This window comes from Setaria viridis, chromosome 4 (genome assembly GCF_005286985.2).
Source record: "Setaria viridis chromosome 4, Setaria_viridis_v4.0, whole genome shotgun sequence".
Taxonomy (NCBI): domain Eukaryota; kingdom Viridiplantae; phylum Streptophyta; class Magnoliopsida; order Poales; family Poaceae; genus Setaria; species Setaria viridis.
In genome coordinates this window covers 30,172,259-30,194,366 of record NC_048266.2, presented here as the reverse complement: position 1 = coordinate 30,194,366, position 22,108 = coordinate 30,172,259, and the positions used below count along the sequence as shown (strand labels likewise).

At 48.8% G+C, this 22,108-nt stretch overlaps 3 protein-coding genes across 3 annotated transcripts; 2 read left to right on the top strand and 1 right to left on the bottom strand.

Annotated features, from left to right (window-relative positions):
• Nucleotides 1-1,218: 1,218 nt before the first annotated feature.
• LOC117852298 (vacuolar-sorting receptor 6) lies at nucleotides 1,219-6,226 on the top strand. Its single transcript, XM_034734325.2, has 10 exons — nucleotides 1,219-1,943; nucleotides 3,448-3,940; nucleotides 4,038-4,344; nucleotides 4,439-4,508; nucleotides 4,607-4,690; nucleotides 4,816-5,057; nucleotides 5,165-5,228; nucleotides 5,327-5,559; nucleotides 5,643-5,749; nucleotides 5,835-6,226. Exons 1-10 carry the CDS (start codon nucleotides 1,649-1,651, stop codon nucleotides 5,839-5,841), a joined length of 1,902 nt encoding a protein of 633 aa, XP_034590216.1. The 5' UTR covers nucleotides 1,219-1,648; the 3' UTR covers nucleotides 5,842-6,226.
• Nucleotides 6,227-6,453: 227 nt separating this feature from the next.
• Nucleotides 6,454-10,504, bottom strand: LOC117852299 (uncharacterized). Its single transcript, XM_034734326.2, has 4 exons — nucleotides 9,463-10,504; nucleotides 9,221-9,364; nucleotides 7,261-7,446; nucleotides 6,454-6,723 (listed from the first exon to the last, which is right to left on the bottom strand). Exons 1-4 carry the CDS (start codon nucleotides 10,423-10,425, stop codon nucleotides 6,643-6,645), a joined length of 1,374 nt encoding a protein of 457 aa, XP_034590217.1. The 5' UTR covers nucleotides 10,426-10,504; the 3' UTR covers nucleotides 6,454-6,642.
• A 4,157-nt stretch (nucleotides 10,505-14,661) lies between these two features.
• On the top strand, nucleotides 14,662-17,540 carry LOC117851411 (myb family transcription factor IPN2). The gene is made up of 6 exons (XM_034733226.2): nucleotides 14,662-15,200; nucleotides 15,290-15,366; nucleotides 15,453-15,498; nucleotides 15,980-16,040; nucleotides 16,146-16,218; nucleotides 16,560-17,540. The coding sequence occupies exons 1-6, from the start codon at nucleotides 15,017-15,019 to the stop codon at nucleotides 17,115-17,117; spliced, it is 999 nt and encodes a 332-aa protein (XP_034589117.1). The 5' UTR covers nucleotides 14,662-15,016; the 3' UTR covers nucleotides 17,118-17,540.
• Nucleotides 17,541-22,108: the final 4,568 nt, after the last annotated feature.

Below are 22,108 nucleotides of genomic sequence, written 5' to 3'. Positions count from 1 at the left end.
CAGCTCCGCCAAAACGTTCCAGAGCCGCCGGCCTGTCACCCGGGAGAGGTTGACATGGCCCAAGGAGCACGTCTAGCCGTCGACCCCTTCCCAGGTCCACCGAGACCGACTCAAACTCACGACTGCTCAAACCGGCCGGACACGCGGTCGGCCAAGACTTGCAGCCCCTGCCGTGCTCTCTGCACCACACGAGAAGTCCGACGACTGACTGACCAAAGACTTAACCGACCCCTCAAATTATCTCCCTGTTACAAAATTCCCATCCAGTTTGTCAGTTCAGAAATCATTTAGTTTTGTCTTTCGGAAAAAGAAAGGATTCGTTCAGTTTTGGAGGTCTTTTCCCTTGAATGGCACGCTGCCGGGCAGTGGTACTACAGCCTGTCTGAAAATTCTCAATGCAAGCAACGTGTGTGTGTGTGTGTGTGTGTGTGTTTAGAACGCTTGCAGCGGGAACGCAACGACTGAACTGTTTGTTGCTTGCGTGATGTCGCAGGATCGATGTACCCCACCGTGCTGTTAATTTTGGTTATAGAATATACAAGCGCTAATGTCACGTCTAAAAATGTCTTGGAATATAGATGATCCACATTTAGGCGATGTGTAACGTCATAACATTGCAACAAAGTCTTGAGCATGTCACAGCAGGTTATTTGTAGCCACCGCCCCTACGTGTAGGTTATTCTTCGTTGAAAAGGTCAAGCGTCCCATGTCAAAACAATGAACTTTGCAGATTGGTAGAAATTTAAATTTGTAAAAAAAAAGAAATAAGTATGCTTTTAAAAAATTAACCAAAAATCATAGAGTGCAACTTGTAATAAGTGATGTATTTTGTACATCTTTGTGATGTAGCGGATGGAGTATGCTATTGCATTATTAAAAAAACCAAAAAATTGTATTCGAGTTTGCACTTTCAGCCACTAAAATCATCTAAAACTGCATGCATAACAAAAATTGGAAGAAAAAAAAACTGACCAGAAACAAAGATTTCAGGGGTACGGTAAAAATCAGGATTGGTCTCAAAACAAAAGGTGAAAAATATCAGGGCCAAAAGTGTCCAAGAGACTCCAAGCCACAGCCTCCTCTCTGATCTTCTCCCTCTCCCTCCTTTTGAGATTATTCTCCCACACCTGATTCCATTTGATCTCTTCCAAAAATTGTCACTTTCACTCTCCTACTCTGAAGTGGCCTCTCTCTGTTTAGCCTCACACCTGCTAGCAGTTGGCTGCTCCCTCTCGCAAGCACCTTCCTCTCCCTGTCACCTTCTCTTGTACGTCACATGTTGACACCAATGCCTCCCGGACCAAACACCCTTCTCTACGATCCAAGCAACCTCCCCCTCCTCCGTCATCTCCCCCCTCCCAACTCCAAGTCTTCTCTTCGTCTTCCTCTCATGCGCGCTTGCAACGATCACTTGCAAACTTGCAAATATATATACACACATATTTCTCTCACCCTCTCGCTCACAACCACCTAACCCCGCTTGTTGCCCACCAAACTCGACTCATTGCCCACAATTCCTTGCTTCAAGTCTGCTTCTTCTTCCTCCTCCTCCTCTTCTTCTTCGTCCCTCCTCTCGATCGTTGCCGGGGAGAGGAGGGGGATTGGCCGGTGGCGGTTGATTGATTGATTGATCCCGCGCCCGGCAATAATGGCGAGGCGCGCGCCGTGGCTCGCCGGCGTCGTGGCGGCGCAGCTACTGTTGCTGATCGTGGCTGTGCGGGGGCGGTTCGTGGTGGAGAAGAGCAGCGTGCGGGTGCTGGCGCCGGAGCACATCCGGGGGCACCACGACGCGGCCATCGGCAACTTCGGCGTGCCCGACTACGGCGGCACGCTCACCGGCGTCGTCATCTACCCGGACAAGAAGGCCACCGGCTGCGCCGAGTTCGACACCAAGTTCAAGTCCAAGTCCCGCCGCCCGGTCATCCTCCTGCTTGATCGTGGAGGTATGTGCACACCACTCCTTTTCAATGTTTTTTCTTAAAAATTCCTCCTGATCAAAAGGCGATAAATTTTGGCGTCCTGAACATATCTCGAGTTCAATTCTGAAAAACATTTTTTTAACGAAATTCAGTTCTGATATATGAAGATTGAAGAAGCGGCATGTTTTGAAGTCACGTTTCTGCTGACGTTTTCTGTTTGACAAACAAAGCTTGTTCGCTGATTCGTTCATGTCAATATCATGATTTATGTCAGCTATCAGTAGTTGCTTTGCTGTTGAGTTATTGTCAGTGGTGCCCGGCTTCTGTCGGAAAGCAATGTTCTAGATATGATCATGATTTAGAATGGTTGGTCAGTGAGTATCAGGGCTAGACATGCCATCTAAGTGTGATAGTGTATTCTAATCATTTGATGCTGATTGATCTCCAACTAAGGTGTTACCATAAGATTTTTCTAATTCAGTCCAGCAAGCAGGGGCTACATGAATGAGACGCAGTCCGATACTCTTGTTCCATTCAGTTTGTTTTGAATAGATGGAATCCCACTACACAAGCACTAAACAGTTGTAGTTCTTTTTTTTAAAAAAAAAACATTAGATAGTAGTAGAATTGTCACAAACTCGTTGCTGCCTATATTTGAAAATCTGCTTATACCGGTACACCACCTGCGTAGAACAGAATCCTAGTTCAGACTTCAGAGCCATCATCAGAGTCATCTTGGTCTCACATACTGTCGATTGTTCTGAATCTCATTTTGTTTCTTATAAAATCACTTTGGTTTTGTTAAATTCGGAGTTGGCCATCGGTTGTTTTAAGATGATTTGGCATCGGATTGCTCCTTTCTTAACATCAGAGTTTCAGTGCCTGTCTCTAAACTGACGACTCTGAAGTCTGAACCAAGAAAAGCTCCCTTGAAGCATTGCATTTCTGATGTCTGAAGCTCACACACCTCATTTGATACGACCATCCCAACTTCCGAACCATTATTGGAGTCGTCTGTCTCATTTCCTTATACCTTTTCTTAATCTCAATTTGTTTCTCCAAAATTCAAATTTGGGCATATGTTGTTTTATGATGATTTGGCATCAGATTGCTCCTTTCTTAGCTTCAGAGTTTCAGTGCCTGTCTCTAAACTGACAACCCTGAACCAAGAAAAGCTGCCTTGATTCCTTGAAGCATTGCATTTCTGATGTCTGAACTCTGAAGCTCACACATCTCATCTGATACGACCATCTCAACTTCCTGGATCCGAGGCCTTTCCACCATCCCAGTTGGTGTCGGCGTGCCGTGATCCCTTGAAGCGAACGACAGCAGCTTCAGAAACCAATCATCAGGAATTGCAAATAGATCACTTCACTTGAACGCATACTTTTTATTAAAAAAATTCAGAACTATAGCACCCTGTAGAAAGAAAAGCACGTTAACAGCATCAGTGATTCGTCGATGAAGCAACCATTCACAGCAGCAGTTGTCTGAGCTCTGACGCATCTCCGGCCGCCGCGACTTGCAGATTGCTTCTTCGCGCTCAAGGCGTGGAACGCGCAGCGCGCGGGCGCAGCGGCGGTGCTGATCGCCGACAGCGTGGACGAGCAGCTTCTGACGATGGACAGCCCGGAGGCGTCCCCCGGCACGGAGTACATCGACAAGATCAACATCCCGTCGGCGCTGGTGAACCGCGCGTTCGGCGAGTCCCTGAAGAAGATGGCGCAGAAGGTCGCCGCCGGCGACGCCGCCGGCGAGGAGGTGGTGGTGAAGCTGGACTGGCGCGAGTCGATGCCCCACCCCGACGAGCGCGTCGAGTACGAGCTCTGGACCAACAGCAACGACGAGTGCGGCGCCCGGTGCGACGAGCAGGCCGAGTTCATCCGCGGGTTCCGGGGACACGCCCAGCTCCTCGAGCGCGGCGGCTACGCCCGCTTCACGCCGCACTACATCACCTGGTACTGCCCCGAGGCGTTCCGCCTCACGCAGCAGTGCAAGTCCCAGTGCATCAACCACGGCAGGTACGCGCATCTCCCGCGACGGCGAGAGCTAGCTTGCATCGGGTTGCGCCGGCGGCGGCGGTGGCTGATATGTCGACGGCGGCGGTGGTGGTGGCAGGTACTGCGCGCCGGACCCGGAGCAGGACTTTGGGTCCGGGTACGACGGGAAGGACGTCGTGGTGGAGAACCTGCGGCAGCTGTGCGTGCACCGGGTGGCGAACGAGAGCGGCCGGCCGTGGGCGTGGTGGGACTACGTGATGGACTACAAGATCCGGTGCTCCATGAAGGAGAAGAAGTACAGCAAGACCTGCGCCGAGGACGTCGTCGCCGCGCTCGGGCTGGACCTGAAGAAGGTGCTGGAGTGCATGGGCGACCCCGAGGCCGACGCCGAGAACGCCGTCCTGTCCAAGGAGCAGGAAGACCAGGTTCTTCCTCACACCACAATTTTCTTGCACGGAACCTGAATCTGAATCTGACAGAACTCATGATAACATGAACATGATGCTGCAAATGTTTCAGATCGGTAGCGGTTCGCGCGGCGACGTGACCATCCTCCCTACCCTCGTCATCAACAACGTTCAGTACAGAGGTTGGTCCTCAACTCCTCATGATAACAGAGCTTTGTTGTAAAACTCGCATCGTTCGAGAGCTGTTTGCAGCGAGATAACACGAGTTTTCAACTTGCAGGGAAGCTGGAGAGGACGGCGGTGCTCAAGGCGGTGTGCGCCGGGTTCAAGGAGGGCACGGAGCCCCGCGTCTGCCTCAGCCCTGGTACATCTCTGATTTCTTTCTGAAATTGTTCACATGAACAACGAGACAGATGACAGAAACATGGCTGTTCCTTTCGAATCTGACGAAGAAACCTTTTTCCCCCTCGCTCTTTGGATCTGCTGCAGACATCGAGACGAACGAGTGCCTGCGGCGGAACGGCGGGTGCTGGCGCGACGAGGCGACGAACGTGACGGCCTGCCGGGACACGTACCGGGGCCGCGTCTGCGAGTGCCCCGTGGTGAACGGCGTCCGCTACGAGGGCGACGGCTACACCGACTGCCAGGCGGTCGGGCCGGGCCGGTGCGCCCTCAACAACGGCGGGTGCTGGTCGGAGACGATAGGGAGCCACACCTTCTCCGCCTGCTCGGTACGCACGCAGTAACACCAGCGCCTCCTCGATCCTCTCCCATCTGCTGCATGAATTTTCTCCGGCAATGGCCGCCGCTAACCTCTCGCTCGCCGGTGATTGTGAAGGAGACCGCGCTCACCGGGTGCCGGTGCCCGCCGGGGTTCCACGGCGACGGCCACAAATGCGAAGGTTGGTTTGGTTGGTTGGTTGGTTCACCATGCTGATCGATCGAGAGAGTATCTGACTGATCCATCCATGTCTGCTCTGCTCCTCTCCTCCATCTCCAGACCTGGACGAGTGCAGGGAGAAGCTGGCGTGCACCTGCCCGGACTGCCACTGCAAGAACACGTGGGGCAACTACGAGTGCACGTGCAGCGGCAACCAGCTCTACATCCGGGGCGAGGACGTCTGCGTAGCCAACGGCATGTCCAAGCTCGGCTGGTTCATCACCCTCGTCGCCGTCGCGTGCGTCGCCGGCGTCGGGATCGCCGGCTACGTCTTCTACAAGTACAGGCTCAGGGTGAGTCCCCTCGTCTTCTACAAGTTCAACAAGAAATATAAAATGTACAGATGAAGATTCATTGGTAATTCTTGTGATTGCAGTCGTACATGGACTCGGAGATCATGTCCATCATGTCCCAGTACATGCCGCTCGACAGCCAGAACAACGAGAACCAGCCGCTGCGGCAGCACGACTCAGAAGCTCCCAGGTAAATTTTCACTCCCCCAACAAAAGTCCAGGACGAACACTAGTCTCACGGACACATGAATTCTGATTCCGAGATGCATTTCCAGGCACTGAAAATGGTGTGGTCGCTTGAAGCGCCTGGATGGAGAAGTTTGGGCAGTGAAATCCTAGGTTTCCTCCCAAGACGGGCAACTGGGCAAAGGAGGTGCTGCCGGGCGCACACCATTCGAATCATATTCAACATAATTTGCTGCAATTTCCACGGTTTTTGCTTCGCTTTTGTATAGAATAGAAGATAACAGTTTGTACCGAGCACAGAGGAGAGCTCTAGGGGTTTAGATAGGTAGGCATCTCGTCTCTCTTGTGGATCAAGAGGCGTTTACACACGGGATATTAGAAAAGAGAAGAAATGTACAAGCTGCTATACATGTATACCGTATAGTAGACAAACCGTACTGAGAATTCGATACTTGTATACTGGTATGTGTGAGTTTCACCATATGATTCTTGTGTTCTTGCTGGCGCTCCCAGAACAGAGCACTCCATGGAGACTAGCAGTGTGTCCAGTGAAAAAGGCCCAGAAATGTATTGCATTGTACAACAAAACTACTAACTTCTGATTTCCAAAAGAACGATTTGATTAGCACCCAAGTATCCCAGATAAGGGATCAGAGTTTCATATGACGAATAAAATGGCGGCGATGCTTACACTTGTGCAGAACCAAATTGACAGGGAGGAAAATCCCGCAAAAGAAAACCACGTGTATCAGCAATTTTATTTATCAGACTAGCATCCCAGCAAAAGAGAAAAAACATTGCATAAAGATGGCCATCACATCTTCCCTCAAAAAAAAAACCTTCAATTCTCCTTGTGGGCTAAATGAGATGGTTACTACAACAGTATAAGAGACCTTTCTACTTGTATTGCTCTGAAACAATGCGAGTGAACTTGTCCATGAATTGGCATTTCTTGTCAAAACCCCAGCCAGGGTTGTTCTGCAACACACAGAAAGAGTAAAGGAATTAAGAAACCCATCACGATACGATATCGATTATCTTATTTAGGAAGGAAGAAGATAAGGTGGGTAGCAATCAGTAAGAAGCCTCAACAGTTCAAGATAGAAACGAACATCTACTATCGTGTTACCTGTTGAATGCATATCTCTGTGACAGCATGTCATGACATGGCTACATGAAATATGTTCCATAACCAGTGCACAAGACCACTAGACCAGATGATACTCAAACAGGGGAAATGTTTGAGATATTGTGAAATATGTATAAAAATAAAACAAAGGATTTTTTCCCCTTGTAGTTAAACATCACGTTCGATGTGGCAACAAGTGGAAGCTCTATTTTGGAAAGAAACCTACTACAGATGGTGACATCTTATAATGCCAAGTTAGACATGAATTGTGCTTCTCTCATCAACAGATGAGATTCAGGAGTGAGATTACTCAAAATGAAAACACATAAAGTTGAAACACCACTACCACAGATATTGTTCAGAGCATAAGTTTTGATAACACAAACCTTAAGAGAGAGTAGAGTTTTGTCAGTAAACCGCTTTACTGAAGAAGGGATGTTTTCAGGGAGAGTATTTGCAACTCTTTGCAGCTCCTCTTCTTGTTGTTTTGCAGTAACAACATCAGGTCCACTGTACATATCTATGAGCTCTTTCATATGGGGTGCTCTAGCCATTACATCTTTCACAGCTTCCTGATAGTGGCACAACAGTAGATTATATTAGAACAGTTAAATGGTAATTAAAAAACTCAACCATTAATTTATATGTGCTGGTTGGCATATTAATCTAATGATCTGACACAGAATGTGAATGTGATCCTGTAAAGACTCCAGGCTATGTTTCACAATAACACGATATGCCAATATGGATGCAGGTACAGTGATACGGCATTTGTCCAAAAACAAGGATACACTAATAGGGCGAATATATATAAATATATACTTAAATATCACTAAGATATAATTAAAGTAGTAACTGTTAGACATACAAAAATACAAAATTGAAGGTTGCTACTACTAAGCAAGCAGCTAATGAACACCACAGCAATTAAAATATTGAAACTCACACTGAATCATGTCCAGCACAAGATAAAAGGAATAGAAATGAAAAGAAGAGAAAAGATGAGATGGGCTTCCATGTGCTGGGCTGCTGGCCCACACAGACCATTTAAGGATACCCTAATCACTCTTCTGGTCCTCTACGCACACAACTCCCGCAACCACTTGCCCTTCTTGGATGCTCCCTCTTCTTCCCCCAACGTGGCTTCGCCACCGGCATATATCACTCACCACCAGCCACTATTTCACACCAACGACTAGCAAAATGGGTAGCCCATGCCCTCATATCTCTAGTACTCAGGGGCAGATCCGACGTGGGGGCTGGAGACCCCCCCCCCTCCCCCCCCCCCCCCCCCCCCCCCCCCCCCCCCCCCCCCCCCCCATGGAGCCCCCCCTATAAATTTTATCCATAGATGAAAAGGAGGAAGAAGAAAAGGAGGAGGAAGAAGAAGGAAAAGAGAGGAGGGGGAAGAAGAGGAGGAAATTGAGCCCCCCCCTATTGTGTGATCTTGGATCCGCCCCTGCTAGTACTAGTACCCTTGGTTTGTGCTCTGCTCGGACCCTGCCCACCTCTCCAGGCTCTCCCAAATTTTCCATCTCTCTGTTACTCATCTCATGGACAAGAAGCATGTCGGATCAAGGTATCAGCGAGCATTGTAAGGCGTATCAGGAATTTTTTTAGATCGCAATTTCTTGATACTTCTGATACACGTGCTGCCGTGTATTTGCCATATCCTGTCATATCCAATATGGAACCAGCTCCACACTCCCACTGACGTACTGCCCTCTGATGTTGGGTTAATGGCACGCATATGTCATGACCCACATCAGAGGGTAGTGCTGCAGATGTGATACGGGTATGGCAGCCTATCTGAAGTATCAGCGATACATACACTAACACTAGAAACAGGTATGCTTATAAAATTAATATGCAGTATCCACTTGAGCAATTTTGAGTTATGTGAGTATATATGAATGGAAAACTCCTAATACCATCTAGAGAAATGAAATCAATCTGGATAACTATATGTATGCTAATATGATAGTCGTCAAGTTACTTAAGTATAACTAGACACATACCACAATCATATACATTTGTAAACTGAGGGCAGTAATGTGGGTGTAGCCAATGTCAAACTTCAAGCAGGTAACTATCATGTCATATTATCAACCACAAACCCGTTTTTGTACTAAAACTGCAGAAACATAGCATCATGGTGTGGATTGTCTTCATCACCCTACAAAGTGTTCCTGTACCAGCAGTGAAGATGTGCTATATGACCGCATGATGAAGACCATAAATTGTCTACGTCACCCTTACTTGACTAGGCAAAAAAAACAGTATCTACTAGCACAAACATTTTCAAGGGGAAAGATAATACTCTGCAAGGCCAATTTAAGAAATTACCTCCCATTCTTCCTGGTTCTGGATGCCCTCATACGCAACTATGAAGGGCTTCACCTTTTGAAGCATCTCCTCCAATGACATTGGTGGTTTCTCATCAATATCAGGATTAGCAAAATTCACATGGTACTGTGGTTCAAACTCAATCTGCACGCACATACCCACAGCCACAAGAACAATCAGGAACCACCCAAGCACATTCAGATTGGAAAACTCAGCAAAATCCACTGCAGTGCCGTACGCACCATGTTGTTTGTGTGGCAAGCCTCTTGGTACGCATTCTCCATTGGATGTGGCAGCGCATTATCTGCCGCCTCCATAAACGCCTGCTCCAGAATCTTCATCTTGTCCTCGCCAAGCTTCTTCTCCAGCTTCTCACCGTCGGCGTTGTCCCCCAAGTAGATCGCTTGCCGGTCATCCAGATCAACAGACCGGCGGTCGTCACGCGTGCGACCCCTGCCACGGCCGCGACCACGGAAGCCGCGACCCCTGCCACCGCGCCCTCCGCCATCTTCGTCGCCGCGGCCCCCGCCGCGGCCTCCGCCTCCTCCTCCCAGGAGCTCCAATGCGCGCTTCACAGCGTCCTCCCCCGACAACTTCGGTTGCTGCGGGCCGGGAGCCGAGGTAGGCCCGACGGCCGCCTGCTTCGCCGCCTCGCGGCGCCGGATGAAGCGGTTCTCCTCCGGAGGCTTATCCACCGGCGGCTGCTGCATCCGCGGCACGCCGCGGCCGGCGCCGGTGAACGGGAGCGCGCGCGGCAGCGGCGGGGCGGAGGAGGACGAGGCCTCGGGGCTCGGCGGCTCCGGATCGCGGCGCGGAGGAGCGTCGTCGAAGCGCTTGGTGAGGGTCGGCTGCTTGGGGGCGTCCTCGGGTGGCGGCGGCGGGGGCAGCGGCGATCCGCGGCCGCGACCGACGCCAGAGGACGCGGCGAAGGACGGGATGGTGGCGGAGGAGGGAGCCGCGGGCTCCCCGCGGCCGCGGCCGGCGGGTGCCGCGGCGGAGAAGGGATCCGCGCCGTCGTCGTCGGAAATGGGCCTACCGGGAGCGCGCGGCGGGCCGGAGGGCGGCAGGCCGCGCCCGCGCCCGCGTCCGAAACCTCCGTCACCACCGCCGATGCCGGAGAAGGAGGAGAAGGCGGGGGCGTAGGAGGAGGGGAGCACAGCGTGCCGCCTCGCGGCGGCGGCGGCGGCGGCGCCGATCCCTCGCATGGTGGCGGTGATGGGTTTAGCGCGGGGATGCTGCTTAGGGTTGGGCCGCTCAACTCTCGTCCGGCGAAAGGAATGGTGGGCTGGTGAGATGCGGCCTGCGGCTGTCCGGCCGTTGGATCGGGTACGCCGCTCTAATGGCTCATAATCTACGGTTGGGAATTTTTGGCCTCGACTTTATAAACTAGAATGCAAATTTACAAGTCACAGGGTACGCCGCTCTAAAACTCGATTATTGTTTCGCAGCGCACTTCGTACACTTCAATCGTCTAGAAACGACACTTTTTTGAGTCCGTGGAGATTCTAACACACTCATGATGGCAGGAATTTAGGAGTGAAGATGTTATTGAGCTTTTAAGAGTTTTTAGGGAGGTAAGTAGACCCAACTAAACATAGGCAACCGCACATCGCCGGCTATGGGCGGAGGACTAATAGTTAAGGAAAAAAAGTTAGGGTAGAGGTCGTGACTCTCTATCTAGCAGGGAGGCATCAAAGATGAAGAGGCACGTCACAGTGAGAAACTTACCATTTTAGTGTGCATCGATGAGAGAAAACATAACCTTCAAATTTAGTCAAAGTTGAAGAAAGAATACTTGTATTTTTGTTGTTTCTCGTGGTATCTTAGAATGGTAAATTTCACAATATATTTCATTATAAAGGCCTACTTCTTACTTAGCTTTGATGTAAAAACCACCCAACCATGCATGCAAATATGCAATCAATCAACCGATTATATCCAATTTTGCTAATATAAGCGGAGCCAAACTCATTCGATCGTGTGGATGCTTATTTATCATGTGTGTGTGAAGACATTTTGCAAATAGGAAAACATGGTGGGATCATGTTAAAGGTTTCAATTCGTGACTATATTTTGGTAACTGCAAGGATTGCAATACTTTATATAAGTATATTGACTTGGACCACATTGGTAAAAAAAATCATGTGGAATCGATTAAGAGTGTAGATTATTTTTGCACCGGATATGAGTCGAGGTGAGCTTAAAACAAAGGTATTATAAAAGGCAGTTTCAAAGTTAAAAGTGAAATTTGTTATGTTTTTTTTTTTTTTTTGCATTTTTGTCTCGGTGTGGGGTGCTATTTCATCTATCGGTAACATTGTGCTTACCACATTTTTAATATTTTTCTCTTAGTAGTAAGTCATTTTTCTTTAGGAATAAGTTTGTGCAACGCCAATAAAAGTTTCTGAGAGAATGCTACGCCATCATTTTATTTCCAGAGGATGCTACGTCATTGTTTGAGATGACAGGTTCAGTAACAAACTTGTAGCTAGGCAGATATCTCCGGCCCAGTTTGGCGCGGCTAATTCTACAGCCCAGCAAGCTGCTTGCAGACCTAGCCCAGTCCGGAGGCAACCAGGCCGCGCGCCGACGCCAGCTGCTGCCTTCTCGCTTTGCGCGGCGGCCGCACGTGCTCGGGCATGGAGTCTGGACGCAGCCCGAGACGCCGCCGACACCCGCCGCCATGCCGTCCGCGCGAGACATTCCAGCCGTGGGCTGCACGCCGCCGTCGCCCAAAGCGGTGGCGGATCCCATGGCCGTCGCCCCAAGCAGATCGAACCGGAGGCCAGGCCTGACTCTCTCCCACGCTGAAAGCGAACCGCGTGACGTGCTCCGACGAAAAGGCAAAGCACAACGCCTTCTCTCCGACTCCGACGGCCGGCCGGCTTTTCCCGATGATCTCTTCCTCACATCTCGGGTGAAAAGCTGAAGCAATGCAAGCAACGCCGGCGAACAAACCCTGGCACTGTGTGTGTCATCTGCCATACGCGTACACGTCCAGCTTCTGCATGAATCATATCGTATGAACTGAACTTTGCTTGCTCAATCCATTGGCTTGCTTGGTAAAACATATGGCCGCGCGCCAAGCTAGCAGGCCCCATGCCTGCCCTAATTTGGCAGTAGCTAGAGACATTGCTTTAGCAAAGAGAGACATTGACAAACAGCTCGAGTGCGTTCACACACACATCAGATCTCTGAGATTTGGCTGCGCCATGATTACATGCAAATATACTAGTCATTACTATAGGAGACGAATGGGCCATGCATGCTCGCCTGGCTAGTAAGGTTGGCTGATGATGAGATGAACTTTGTGATCTGAATCATTTCATGTAAAAGAGGACGTCTCAGTCTGATCCTCCATCCATGGGGTTAAACGCACGGGAAAAAGAAACCAATACATGTTTTTTCAAAACCAAAAATAAACTTATCCATGCATGGTAGTCATGTGTTTCTTCGAGGAGGAACAAATAAATTATAGGGCTGTTCTGAATCATAAATTTTATATGCGCATCACATAGAATCAGTAATTAATTGTAAGAAAAATTTTAGAATGGTCGGAAAAACGAGAGCCGCCCGCCCAATCCGTGAAATTAATCAAATTTCCCTTATCGAAAGAATAAAATCCAATAATTTAGCCCAAAAATAGACTTGCAAAACCGGTCAGAATCAATATAACAAATTGTTTTCGTTTGCGTGAGTGAAAGCCTGCAGGCATATAGCTCTTATATATAAGGTTTACTATGCTTGCAAACACATTTCACATGTGTCTTATCCTATCTTATCTGAAAGAGCATCTCGACACAGAGCTGTGCTTGAAATGCAAGCTACCACCCATAGTGGACAGTATGATTTCTGAGCTTGATCGATGAGAGAACTAAAAGTAAAACACAACTTTGCTAGGCATATTTAGTCATGCATACGCCGTCTCCGTTTCATGCGCTTTTGCACGTGGACGTAAACACTTTCGTAGCGAATCTGTACTATGGATGTAGCAGAGTTCCATACTGACTCGGATTGCACCGTACGATCTGCAAACACCACTGCTTGCATTTACAATTTTTTTTTTTGCAACTGAAAAATCCGGGCCTGCATGTCTGGCTTGAAATATCCGAGGACTTGATCAGCATTTGTGTAATTACAACCGTGTATTAGAACCTTATTTTGGCGATGCAGTGGTTGTCATGCATGTGGCAGAATGGAATTTTACAAAAGACAGTAGACATGTAATTTTATATTTACTACAAATCAAACAAAAATCTGGTGTATACTTCAGAGGAATCTTTGCTTAATTGTCAAAGAAGGAAGCATATATTCCCTAGGTGTGGTAAAGAAAATGCCATGCCATGCCTCCTCCCCGGCCCCCCTTTGTAGCGGAATGTGTAGGGGACGGCTGATGTAGGGCTAGCTTTATACTAGTACTAGTAGTATTCTACCTATCTTCTCTACCTTCTTATATATCCTAATTGGACTCAATTTTTACCTTGCATATATATATATAAAATATTTTTTGGAAGTATTATGACATTTTAGTGACGTGTGCATGCATGGACAGATAATAGTGACAAAAGCCTCCGATCTCTCGGGCGGCGCAGCAGCTCGAACTTTTCAGGAGCTCATACCTGCGCGTACGTGGTGATGCGCGTCATCCTTATAATCGTAAAAAGATCAAAATTATCACAAGGCTTGGATCAATCATGTGTGTACTATGCTGTATCTGAAGATGATATAGTTGGGCCTGCAGCTGGGTCACAAACAAAAAGGAAATATGCATGACTGCTACCTACTACAGGTCTCCCACACGGGCACTACATATGCCATCAATGGCTCCACTATGATGTGTATGTGTATATGGTGACTTTAGGTCCCTTTACATTTTGTTGGGTATGTTGTGATGTCTACTTGGCCAGTCCCGGGGCTCAATGCAAATGCGCATGTTTTAAATTCCATCACAATCTGGAAGCCATCATTTGGACATGATGGTGTGACCAGTTTACTCCCCTTTTCCATGCATTGATGATGATGATTCATTGCACTGATGATTTGATCAAGAAGAGCTTTTAACGCTCTCGTCCTTAACTTGATGCACCGGCTTAATATACTCTAACGATACACTAAATTCCTTTAATTTTCTTTCCAAACAAAACAAAATTCAGATGAATTTGCATCTTCTGAAAAATAAACAGTGATAAGATAGAAGAGCAAGCAGGTGATAAGATAGTGCTATATAATTCTAACCAGCAACCTGTACTTGCTATCGTCATAGTAATTAGCAGTAAAAGAACGATGTTAAATTATTGCTTGTTAAATGAGCTGTTCAAATCTTATGCAAGAGGGGGCCACGCGGGGAGACTACTGGCGAGGCTTCGAGTAGTTTTGGCGGTGGCTTTTCTCTCCCGCGTAGAATAATACCCGACCGGGGGAGCTTTCTGCTATGAGACCTACTACACACTACACGCAGAGGGAAAGAGAAAGAAACAAAGCAACGAACTAAAGTCTAAAGCAGAGAGAGAAAGCGAGAGAGGAGAGAGAAAGAGAGCATATCAAGGAGGAAGAAGATCAGAAGAAGAGAGGAACGTAACAGTAGTAGCGCTTCTACTGTGCACTCCTCGTTCTGCGTGCGAGGCGAACCCTATTCCATGTTCTTGAATCTCTGCATCCAGCAGTCCTTGTAGCTGATCAGATTGATCAGAGCGAAAAGAGAGAGGATCGATTGCCACAGGATCCCGAGATCTAGAGAGAGAGAGAGAAAGGTTTAACCGTTTAAGAGGGGAAGCAGCAAGGAGCTGGGAGGATAGAATGTTCCCCTCCTCCAAGAAGCAGCCCAACACTGGCGCTGGGAGCTCAAATGATCGGTCTATGTGCGTGCAAGGTGACTCCGGCGGTCTCGTCCTCACCACCGACCCCAAGCCCCGCCTCCGGTGGACCGCCGAGCTCCATGACCGCTTCGTCGACGCCGTCGCCCAGCTCGGAGGCCCGGACAGTACGTAACGTAGATGCTTCAGTTTATCGGGAATTTTTATGGGTATTTGGTTGGTTTAATTTGCTTCTTGCTCTCCTTCCCGTATGTAGAGGCAACTCCAAAGACTATCATGAGGGTTATGGGAGTCAAGGGCCTTACCCTCTACCATCTCAAGAGTCACCTGCAAGTACGTACCTAGCTGCTGGATCCCATGCAAGCTTGAAATTAGGTTTTAAGTCTCCTGATTCGTGATGCTGTTTTTCTCTCTTTCAGAAATTCAGGCTAGGGAAGCAGCACAAGGAGTTTGGGGATCATACAGGTTAGTATTATAAAGATAAGATGTACAGTACTTAGATTACTATGCTTATTATCTTCAGAGAGAACTTGTAGGATAAATTTTGTGTCCTTGCCTTCTCTGTCTACCTATGTAGTGCCTATCTGTGTTACTGTGTGCCTTTTCCATCCTTTTGCCAAAGCTAAACCAGACTGATATGATGTTCTCAAACACTCAAACCTGTTTCATTTCAAGATTTTTGTATAATTTTACGTACATTCATTTGCTCAAACCTAGCAGCGAATATGATATTATATCATGTGACCAGTACTTTCAGTTGTTCATAAGGTAGATAATTTCTAGTTTACACATTATTTTCAAACAATTAGTTATAAACCTGATATCGAAAATTACATATAGAGTCATGTACCTGTCCAGTACTTTTCAGTAGCTCATAAGGATACATAATTCTAGTATATAAATATTTTTACAATAAGTAACACTATCCAATGAACCACACATTCAGCAATGGAGATGCAACGTAATGTGGCCTCTTCTTCAGGCGTGATGGGAAGAACGATGAACGAGTGAGTTGATTTGTTCATACCATTATGCTAATTCTCCTTAATAACGCAATCTGTCTTCAGTTATAAGCTTCTGATGCTTATTTCTCTTGTTTGTTGATCATTCAGCCGAAGCGTGAACGTGAACGAGGCGCTAAGGATCCAGATGGAAGTCCAGAGAAGGCTCCATGGGGAACTAGAGGTACATACAGATTACATAGTAACATGCTTTAGGAAGTTTACTCATACTACAACGTTGATTTCTTTCTTCTGCCCTTGCATGTTGCTCATGAACTTTGCATACATGCATGAACGTTCTTGGGAAGTTTACATACACTTGTTACCTGGTACGGCATTTTTTGTGGCTGGCATGTTCCGATCTCTTGACGCTTTCTCAGGAACATTCTTGGGAAGTTTACTTGACACAACTTTTCTATATCCTTCTCATATTTGTGTGGTATACTCATGAACTCAGCATATATGCATGCATTTTCTTTCAACAAAAGTAAAAGTAGTAGTGAACTTTGCATGCATGACGTGCAGGTGCAGAAGCACCTCCAGATGAGGGTTGAAGCCCAGGGGAAGTACATGCAGTCCATCCTGGAGAAAGCACACCAAGCCCTAGGGACCAGCGACTACGCCACGTGGCCCGCGGGGTACAGATCTCTAGGCAACCAAGCCGTCCTTGACATTGGCAGCTCCACGGGCTTCTCTTCCCTCCAGGACCTGCACTTCTATGGAGGAAGTAGCCACATGGACCACCTTCTCCATCAGATGGAGAGGCCAATGGATAGCTTCTTGACGCTGGGTGAGAACTTCATAGGGTCATCGTCAGCAGACAAGAAGGGCCCTAACCATTGCAGCTCCAGTGGCAAGAGCTCGATGATCTGGGCCGGCGAGGAGGACCAGCAGGTTAAGAGCGGCACCGACCAGCTCCAGATGGGTTCATCAACAACGATGGAGGGTGGCATCAGTGTCATGGACCCGATCACCAGCCTGTACGAGGGTGCCTTGTCAGGTGAATCCATGGGCAGCAAGGGTTTCGAGGGTTCGAGCTCCAAGCTCGAGATGAAGTCGCCTCCACACAACAAGCACCTGTAGGAAGTCAGAGGGTTCGTATATAGTCCAATGGTTTGGAGCTCACGCAAAGAATTTGTCCAATATATATGGGTAAAAAAGGAAAAAAAAGTATTGTGTCAATTTTGTTGTGAAGGTTTAGAGTAACGCGTGAGCTGAGTGCAGCGCATTTGCGGTAATTAGTATTATTAGATACAAGATCTTAAGAGGACAAATTCATTATATATATGGTTGTTTGAGCCCTAATTAGGATATTATTACCTGCTACTCTGATGAGGATGGCTTAGGTAATTTGGTTTAGCATTTTTATCATGGCTTGAGTTCAAGCTAGTGACAGTGCGCTTTAATTGACATGTTCCTGCATGTATAATGCATGGTGGCGAACACACACTCACATATATCTGTATTATATTGGATTTGTGTAACACTGTTGTTTGACATCGGTGATTTTTTTTGTATGATGCATGTGATAATGTGTCAACAGTGTTGTTTCTGCATTAAGAAGTGAACGATTTAGCTAGTTATGCACATTTTCTTTAGTTTATGACTAGACATCCTAAGATCAAGGAACAAATCATTACTGTCGTGCACATTTTTGTCTGTTTATATATGTGTATTTAGACTGCTGTAGAGTATCTTGTACACTGCCACAAAAAAATGTCTTTATATCTGAATATATAAACTTCATATTAGCTCCCACTTTCGTTCAAAAAAATACTAGCTCCCACACTAAGATTTTGGATTGCCTGCTGTTTCTGCTACTCCAACAACTCCAGCGTAGGCTTACTTTGCATTGGTGTAATTTTTGAAAAAGGATTGCATCTGTGTCAATAGGTCGTTTAAGAAGCATCTATATCAGTAAAAGGTTCGGACTGTATGTCTGTATCTATCTTTATCTGGGTATCCACAACGCTTACATAGAGATAAAATATGTGAAGTGAAGGTGAAAGTGAAAATGACATGGGTAGAGGTGTATATGCACATGATCATGCATGATCAACAAAGGCAAGCTATTTGTGTATATCATGCATGACCAACAAAGGCAAACTATTTGTGTATTTTTTATTTTTATTCATCCAAAGAACAACCAATTGTATATTCAATCGAAATGAGGTCTGGAACTGCCTTCTGCTACAAGCGCGCAGTGTTCCTGACAGTTTAAATTTGGGTATCGAAGGCATGAGGAAAAGGACAGGAAGAAGACTAATTAAGCCTTGATCGAGTTCGTACCAGTAGGGGTTTGCATTCCGCTAGCTAGTCGTAGCTACTAGCCCGTTTCGCCCACGGGCTCATGCACGCACGTCCACCGGCGAGGCGAGGAAGGGCGCCGGGCGCTTGCATGCCCCCGGCCCAGCCGCGCGCGCGTCGGTGGACGGTGGTGATCTCTATCACAAAGCGCGCCATCGAGAAGAGCGCGTGCGTGCCCACCGGCCACCGCGCCGATTCGGATCGTCGATCGCCGCCGCCGCCGCCGCCGCATCCGGCGCCAGTTCACGGCGCACCGTGTGCACCTACCTGCGTGGCGGCGCCGCCGGCCGACTTCCGCGATGCGGCCTTGTGGAAGGAAAAGTATGCAACGGCGCTCTGCGACTGTTCCTCCCGATCTAACGGCGATCCGTACACGATAGTGGGAAGTTGTTAAGGACCCACCTTGCAATGTGTGGGCCTGTTCGTCGTTTGGGCCACCAACCCCTGGGCCAGATCATCTCTGGGTTGGGCTGCAACCGGAGGGAGGGTGTAGCAACAGACAGACACAACTCCGACCCGCACAACAGCCCAACCCAGTTTAGGGCAAAAACACGGCCCACCAAGGACGTTTTATGGCAGCAAACGTATCCGTGCAGTTCTACCGAATCCAACAACTGCGCCCTAGCGTGATCTGACTTTGACCGAGGACACTATCAGGCTAAATAATCCCGCTGCATAGTATTATGTCGTTTTTATTTCTAAAATTGATACGCTATATAAATTTAAGTATGATACAACTCACCCAACACGTAGTATCTTTGTGTTCAGTGGCGGACGGGGAGAGATAGAAGCCCCTGCGTCGCTCTCCTCCTAGGGGCGACACGGGTGGCACCCAGCTCGTCGTCGCCGCCGCCGCCCTCCCCACGCTCACCCACACCTCGCCGCCGCCTGAGCGGGGCTTCGGAAGCCCGCGTCCCTGCTAGGACGGCGGCGGCGGGGCCATTTCTCCGCGTCCGATATTGGCCAGTGCGGATCTAGGAGCCAAAGGTCTGGGACGGCGCGCGCAGAGGGGCGCGGGCCTGACGGCGGCTGCGGACGGCGATGCGAGGAACTGGGGTCGGCAGCTCGCGGGCGCGGTCGTGGCCGTGCCCGCCCCTGGTCAATGACGCAGCTGCACCGGGCATGGATGCGCCGGCAGTGCCCCTAGGTCCGGTTGACCGGATCCGGCGCCCCCATGGCTGGATCTGCACGGTGCTACTGCCGACGGCGCTAGCCATAGGCCGCACGCACGGGGGGCTCGGTGAGGAAGGTGGCGCTCTGCGGCTCAGTGGAGGATACGCATCTTCGGCAGCCGCTGCGTATGCCCGTGCGGAGCAGCAGCGACGGGCTGGCGCGGGGTGGCCGCAAAGGTGGACGGGCGGAGGGCCGACGCTGGCAGTTGCGAGGCGGCTCGGCGCGAGTCGTGGAGGCCAAGTGGTGGCGGCTGGCACGGCGGATGAAGGCTACCTAGCCGACGCGGGCAACGGAGGAGCGCCGGCTGGGAGAGAAGCGCGACGGCAGGGAGGAGCGCGGTGGCCGGGTGGAGCGTGCGGCGACCGAGAGGACCACGGCCGGGAGGAGCGCGTCCGGGAAGTGCACGCGGCTAGGAGGAACGCCATGTGGCGGTGGAACGGCAAGCGGACACGCGGCGGCGACAGCGGCAGGCAGGTGCAGGCGGTGGAGGGTGCGGCGCGTAGGTAGCGGTGGATGGTGGCGACAGAAATGGAGGTGGAGGTACGGCGGCATGGCAAGTGGAGGCGCGGCGGTGGCGGCACCTCGGCTGGGTTATTGTAGCAGTGGTCCAGGAGTGCGAAACCATGTACGTGCAGTGAGGTGAAAGCCCTCACCGGCCTTCATGCCGGTGGACATGATGGTGGCGTCCTAGGACGTCGTCTTCCTCGTTAGGGGCGTCATGTTGGATTACGACCCTACTGCACGGGATTCTCTAGGTGAAAATCCTGTCCAGATCCTGGACGAGCGATGATGATGCCATTGTGTCGTACTCTCCTTGGAGGCGTCATCTCTAGAGACCCAATTTGGTTCGTGGCATTGCTGAACCATCGTCATGGGAGGCCATAACTGATGGCAGCAACTCCGCCATGTGGTGAACTGAATGGGTGTTGCCGAGCCCATGTGCAGGTGATCAAAGTTATAGTGGCGGCTAAGGGTTGTTGCATGATTGTCGAATTTAGCTGCTTGCAGCGGACCGCAGTGGCTGATGTTGCTTGGCAGCGGTCAGTGTGGTGTGGAACTGCGCCGAAGGACGGCGCTTGCGGCAACGGCAGCATGGGACGACTAAGCTTGCAGCGGACTGTGGTAGGTTGCTCTGCTTGGCTGGACTATCCGGTGTGGTACATCATCGGAAGATGAAGCAAGCGACTTCTCTAGCTTGCTGACACTATGGAGAAGGCTATGTGTGAGGGTGAAGAAACGAAGCGAGGTTGACACACTGCGACGGCTTGGCTGATCAATGGAGATCTTGGGGAGCGAGGCAATATCGCTCAACACTCTGACAGCGACAAAAGAAACGGATCCATGATGTGGAGTACTGCGGCAGACGTGGCGAGGCCCCCGCGCACGGTGTCTCTTCGAGGCGACGAGAGAGAGGCATAGTCCAACGGCGGATGTGGTGAGGCCCCCCACGTGTTGTGTTATCGTGGCGGCGAGTGCGAGAGGTCCGGATTTGGCGCTATTACCCTGTCAGGTGGAGAGTGATGTTACACCAGCACTATGGTGGAAGGTCCTGCATGGTGGTGGCCTTCTCGATGCGGTGCAGTCTGCTTCTCGGTTCAACGTCGACGCTAGGTTACACTAGGAGGTTTCGGCACTTCTTGACCATATGTACGGTAGTACGGGCTGCGGTAAGGCTTCGGTTCTGGCGCTGAGGTATTGAGAGGAGTTAAGTTTAGCGTGTGTTGATATAGGAATCCAACCAGCCGATGTGTTGTAGAGTTGAGTTGCGTCTGAGTACGTGGTGCAGCATGCGTTGATGACCCAATCCAACCTATCAGTGTTTGCATTGTTTTTCTTTTTTTTGTTGTTTTCATCAAGTCTGGACTTCATCTTCTTTTAATATAATCGGCAGCTCTCCTGCCTGGTTCGTTTCAAAAAAGTGGTTGTAGCTTCCATTGGAGCAAGGGAGCTAGGGGAGTAGAAAGATGAGGGGAGAATAAAAGGAAGGGAGAGAAGATGTAGCGGAAGAAGGAGAAGAAGAGCTTAGCCCCCCTTCGGGTGTTACTTGGATTCGCCCCTGTTAATGTTATTTCTTAAGAACCCAATTATTCAACAATTGTTGCATGAGTTAGGATTAGAATCATACGTTTAAAGAATCTACACAGTTCTCCAGTCTTGAACAACATCAAGCCAAAAGCTGTATTTTCTCGAAAGATATAATAGATTTCTTCTCTCTTCCTTAATTATTTGCTATGTCAAAAAATAATCCTACGCGGCACATACAATGTAGTGGGATTAGCCTTAGGCTGCTTTTCATGATGTAGTCCGGTTTTGATTATATTAATAAAAAACATTGCCTCTAGCTGCATTTTCACCATCATAAAGTGTTTCTAGCAGTTTTGTTTATAATTTTTGTTATTTTAGGATCTTATAAGAAAAAAAACTATTTTTAGGTTAGGAGCCGCTTTCATCTACACATGAGTTAGATGTATTGTAGCAGGTGCCATCTTTGTAAATTTAAAAATATAATATTGCCCCCTTTTCATAATAAAATATTATCTGAAAAATTTATAATATATTAATATTGCCTCTAGAAGTTTAGTTTCCATGACTGA